This window comes from Salminus brasiliensis, chromosome 1 (genome assembly GCF_030463535.1).
Source record: "Salminus brasiliensis chromosome 1, fSalBra1.hap2, whole genome shotgun sequence".
NCBI classification, from domain to species: domain Eukaryota; kingdom Metazoa; phylum Chordata; class Actinopteri; order Characiformes; family Bryconidae; genus Salminus; species Salminus brasiliensis.
The window spans coordinates 28,501,233-28,507,238 of NC_132878.1; the positions used below are offsets into that span (position 1 = coordinate 28,501,233).

At 40.6% G+C, this 6,006-nt stretch overlaps 1 protein-coding gene across 1 annotated transcript; it reads left to right on the top strand.

Annotated features, from left to right (window-relative positions):
• The first annotated feature begins 313 nt into the window (after positions 1-313).
• Positions 314-5,586, top strand: igbp1 (immunoglobulin (CD79A) binding protein 1). Its single transcript, XM_072676670.1, has 6 exons — positions 314-563; positions 1,664-1,981; positions 3,648-3,843; positions 4,135-4,211; positions 4,573-4,682; positions 4,992-5,586. Exons 1-6 carry the CDS (start codon positions 367-369, stop codon positions 5,138-5,140), a joined length of 1,047 nt encoding a protein of 348 aa, XP_072532771.1. The 5' UTR covers positions 314-366; the 3' UTR covers positions 5,141-5,586.
• Positions 5,587-6,006: the final 420 nt, after the last annotated feature.

Below are 6,006 nucleotides of genomic sequence, written 5' to 3' on the forward strand. Positions count from 1 at the left end.
TAATAATAATTAAAGTTTTAAAATGTTCATGGTAAAATATTATTTTACTATATTTTCTTTAATGAAAACAAAGCAAGCATGGTGACATTTAATTCATACTGGTTTCCTACATTTAACTAAATGTGTAAATACATATTCCATTCAAAATGATACATTTTAAAAACTATTTCTTCTTTAAAATAATAATAATACATTTGTATTAATTGGTATAAATATTAGATTTCCTGTTTTTAAACGAACCCGAGTTAAGCTTTTGTCGCCACTTGGCGTCCGCTATACGAAAGCACCACCAAGAAAGGACAGGGCCTGGTGAACGGAAGAGACGGGAGCCGAAGAGGCTCAGACCCCGCTGAGAGGAGCAGTAAGATGGCGAGTGCTGAAGCAGAGGCTGAGGCTGAGGCTCCGCGTCTCTCTGAGCTGCTGGATGGAGGATGGAAGTCTTTAGAAGAGGTGGAAAACTGCGCAGAACCCACCGGCTCTAGCCCTGTCCAGGTGAAGGTGAAGCGGGGCATTAAGCAGCTGGAGGAGGCGCTTAGCATGGTGGAGCAGTTGGATCTGTTCAGGTAAACGCGCGACGCTCGAGTCGATCTGCCCGGTCCACCTTAACGGATGCAGCAGTGACGCTCAGTCCTTTCAGGCGACAGGCTCTAACTGCCGCATCGTTTAAGGTGGACTGGAGCAGTTAAAGAAGAAGAAGAAGAAGCTAGCTAACTTCAGCCGCGTATGAGCACAAACACGTCCAACCTGACTGTGTTTCCATTTTGTGTCGTAGTTTGTTGACTGTAAACACTGTCTACAGGCAGAAACAATGACCGTACAGTCCAAAGACTAGCTGTAAAACACTGGCATTTTACATGTAGTTAGCACTAGCCACATAAGCTACTTCGAGCTTTTTCTGTTGCAGTACTGTTTACGATACTGCTAATATGTGCTCTGTACCGTCAAAACAATAAACCCATTATTTAAAGATACCTTTTAATGATGTGTCTCGAAGACGGGAGGAGCTACAACTTTGAACATTTAATAAATTGGGACAGAATTATTGATAAATATAGGTTATTATTGTTATTTTGTTATTAATCTGTTGATGATGTCCCGCCATTGTTATTGTTTAGATCTGAAATGCTTGGGTTTGAAGTAGTGTGTGTATGTATGTGTTATATTATTATAATGTACTATTTATGTAGATATTGCTAAGTGTGAAGATTGAGATTTCTTTAACTTATTTTAAGGTAGCTAGCTAGTTTTTAGTGACTTTGTTTTTTGGTCTAAAAGCGAATTGACCCAAGACCATGCAAAGTAAGAGAGAGAACATATGTTTACAATGATTTACATAAAAAAATTATGTGATTACAGACAAAAATAAAATACACATGTATGTAGGATAATAAATCTGGGTTATACAATTCATTTTCACCATTTTGACCAGCAAGTGGTGCCAGCATGTGCCTCGAACCTGTGAACCAGGCAGGATGGAGCTGATATTTTTGATGGAAACATGGTGGATGACCTGGTATAAATTACTCAGTTAAGCTAGTGTATGAATCGACCAGTTGGATCATCTACCGGACCTCCTCTGGTAAACCGATTCAGCTCTACATACGACACAAATGCATTTTTCATGTCACTGACTGTGTGTGTATTCTGTCCTGTTGTGCTGCAGCCGTAACGAGGAGCTGGATGAGGTTGCCACAGCTGATCTGAAGTGCCTGTTTTTGCCGGCGGTGCTGGCGGCGCTGACACTGAAGCAGGTGAACGTAGCCCAGCGGCTGGACCACGTGCAGAAAGCCCGCAGACACTTCATGGACTTCTTGCGTAGGTGTAAGGACTACAACATCAGCAGCTTCCACATGCCTGCCGAGAATGAGAGTGTGGAGACCACGCCCACAGACCCGGAGTCAACCTCCTCAGTCCCCACCCCACGGCCCCAGCAGCCTGACTTAATCGCCATGGCGACACAGAGACAAGCCAAAATCGAAAGGTGAGTTGAATGGTGTCGGTAAAGATCCTGTTTTATTAGGGACTAGCAGTAGTTCAGAGTGATCTAAATATTCTGCTCAATAAATTCAATAAACGCACCATCACATAACCGCTTCAGATATCAACCAAATCTCAACACCTGTCTGAGGAAAGGTTTTAAGGAGTTAAAAATGGTCCATACTAAGAATTCTCATTTCTGTGCATCCCTTTCCCTTAAAGTCATTTGCATCTTCATTTAGTTTTTATCAGTATTTTTCATTCTTATTTTCCATTTATCATTGTTGTAAAATCAGTTCTGAATGATCATATGAATGATTTTTATATCAATCTTTAACTTTAGTTTGTCTTCTTATTGATTTAATGTTTTTATTTTCAGTGCAATGATCTCTGTGTACTCCAAAAAGAGTTTCTAACAGTGGTATGAACACTGGCCGTGACACTGCACATCGATGCGTAGTGGATTCGAGCACTGTTTAATTCCTCAACGTGTCACAGCGTGCCTCGCAAGATGCTGCCATTATTACATTAAATTAAAATTTCAAACTTGTCCCCTGGAGTGGGCTGGCTCTCTACAGCTTACTGACTCCCTTTTGGGTGACAGATGAGGAAAAGCTGGTCAACGAAGTGGTGAAATGCACCAAACTATATTCCTCTAGTCACAGATTTATTATTTAGACAATCACAAACCATCTTGAACTTGAGCTTAAAGTCAGTTTGAACAGGCGCTCACGTATAGAATGATCGTTGTGCAATGGCCTTTATAATAACAAAGTTATTACTTTATAAGTAACGAAAGATTACATACAGAATGCCCTTAGTATTAGTTATTATACCATACTATACTACAATACTATTGTAGTATAGCATTAGCATGGTGCAGTAATTAGACATTTTCAGAACACACTATGTATAATAGTACTTTGACTCTGATTAACTGTGAAATATTGTCATTAAAGGATGTTAAAGTGTGTTTGTTAAACGGCACTAATAAGCCCTTATGCTGCAGTCCAGTAATACCATATATCAATCTGACAGTTTAGGTAGAGCAAGAAAATATTGCAATGGCTTTTAGACATTTGTAGATATTGCTCAAGTTTAATGCTAACTGCATCACACACTTTCATCTCTGACGCTGAGTCATGTTTCTTTTGCATATCTAAACACGTCAAAAACAACCTCAGACCCCTTTAAACAAGCCCCCCAAACTATAGAGGTGAGGTCAGTTTGTACTTGATTGATTCAGGCAGTGTGAAGGGAAAACTGTCCACTTTGCTTTATAGTTAAGGAGTGTTGAGGCTTACTGTACAAACACACACATGTACATACAAACACATACACAGGGACAGACCTATAGTGCTTAGTGGGAAAAAGTAAACTGCTCAGAAGAATGGCGGCCTGCAGGTTTGTGATCTGTCTTGAGAGGCAGCAGTACTGGTCTATTACAGCAATACAGTAATAGTGCTATATATATGTGAATAATTAGAACACAGATTATTCTCACAGTGCCTCTAAGAGTAGGGGAATAATACAGTAAAATGTCAAATGAAACAGTATGTGACAAAAAGAACTTTCAATAAAAATTAGATTCAATATATTTTGAAAATTTATAATGATAGTTTTGTTGTGTGTGTGTGTGTGTGTGTGTGTGTGTGTGTGTGTGTCATCAGGTTTAAGCAACGCAAGGAGGCAGAGGCTAAGCTAGCGGAGTTGCGCACTGCAGTAGACGGCGGCTCAGCAGATGATGAGGTGCTGAGGGAGTTTTACCTTCTGCAGGTGCGCAGGTGGATCACCATCGCCATTGAGGAGATCGACTCCATCAACCAGGAAATACAGATACTCCAGAGGATGGATGTTCTCAAACAGGTCTTGTAGCTTTGTGGCTAAAATTCAGCGTCATATTTTAAAAATACTGTACATGAGCTTATGTTTACGTTTTTGTTGATGAATTTATTACATTAGCATAGATAGTGTTTTTTTCTAAAAGCCTAGAAAAGTAACAGGTTAGTTTTAATATATATCACTGATCAGCCATAATGTTAACAGGGAGTAAATAATAAGTAAATAACACTGATCAAGAAGGACAACCAGTGGACAGGCAGCAGGGTCATGTATGCCCAAGATTGACAGAACTATAAACTCTCCTCTCTTTTTCAGACTCCAGCCCAGCCATCTCATCCAAGAAGACCCCCAATGAAGCCTTTCATTTTAACTAAAGATGCAGTACAGGCCAAGTATGTACATGCATGTTTTTGTGTGTGTACAGTCAGCAGTCTGTTAGTATGGTTTTCATCTAAAACCATCTAAAGTGCTCATTTTGACAGGCTGTGATGCAGTGCTTATATAAGAGTAGTTTATTTACATCATTTTCCCTGTAATATACGAGAGGGACAGTAGTGTTGCTTGCTTTTAGCACACAGTATTAATTCATTTTTTGCTAGATCGGCCTGTTACCATCACCTTAAACTAGCTGGCAGTTATTTTTTTTATGGCTTCGGATTTTTGCTAGGTTACAGCTGAATAGCATTGACTGATTCCTAGTAAACAGTTTTTACATTTGTGTGTGTTGTGTGTGTCTTTGTCTGTGCTTGTCAGGGTTTTTGGAGAAGGGTACCCAAGCCTCCCCACCATGACAGTGGATGACTGGTATGATCAGCACAGAAAAAAAGGATGCTTACCTGACCAGGGAATACCACAGAGTACAGGTACACACACCTACATGACCAGGAAACGTTACACACCACCACACTCTTCTGTGCCTTTTAAAGTGAAATGTACGTTTTGAACTCTTCGCATGTCTAATGCTTATTGGTGGAGCAAAATATTACATTTCTTGTTGGCTACATTAAAGCTGTAGGGGGGGGGGCTTTTTCTTCAAACTGTCGCTTTCATACATGATTCCTTTTGCATTCTGCATTTCATGTTTGTGTTATGAGCTAGATGTGTACACACTGTGTTTACTGCTTTGCACGCTGTCTTTGCCATAACGTGTGTGTGTATATGTGTTTGTTTAGCGGATGTGGATGCAGAGGAGCGAGAGAGGGAGGAGAAAGAGCGGAAAGAGGAAGAAGATGATGAAGAGGCATTACAGAAAGCCAGAGACTGGGACAATTGGAAGGACACACACCGAAGAGGATATGGCAACCGCAAGAACATGGGCTGATAACACGCACTCAACAGCATAGACTTTGGGTGGCCTTACATACATGCACTCAGACATACCCACATTCTGGAAGGACACACAGTGGAGAGGATATGGCTACTGTAACAGCTGGACAACCCCCCCCCCCACACACACACACACACACCAATAGCAGAGATTTTGGATGTCCTTACAATATAGGCACACACACTCTGGAAAGACAAACTTCAGAGAGGATATGGCAACCATAACAGCATTGGTTGAGCACATGAACGAACACCCACAGATGCTGAACAGCCTTATACAAACACACACACACACACACACACACACCATTTTCCCCATTCACTCCAGAGATGCATACATACAGAGAGGACATGGCAACTGTAGGAACATGGACTGAATAAACACACACACTTCTTACACAAAAGTCTCTTTCTTCTGAAATAAATAGTGTCAAATGCTGACTGTGTGTGTATGTGTGTATGTATGTGTGTGTGTGTGTGTAAGAGACCATCATGTGTCCTGATATTTGTTATGGATGTCTGGTAGAGGGAAAGAACGAGAGTCTATCAAGCCATATTTAAAACATGCAGTTAAAACATATAGCAAACAAAGTATAAATAATTATAAATGACTGATATTGACTCTAATGGAACAAGCAGTCAGTCAGAGTTCTGACCATCTCCACAATTACAGACCTGCTGCCTGAACTGACCTGACAGAAAACGGCTTTTGGGAACGTTTATTCACATATGAAGTTGGGTGAAAGTGAGAATAAGAGCCAGAGGAAAGCCTAGGAAGAGGTCTCTAATTTAGCATCACAACACTAAGACTCATCATTACGTGCATACTGTGTAACCACACCCAGGTTCCTTTGGGCAGGT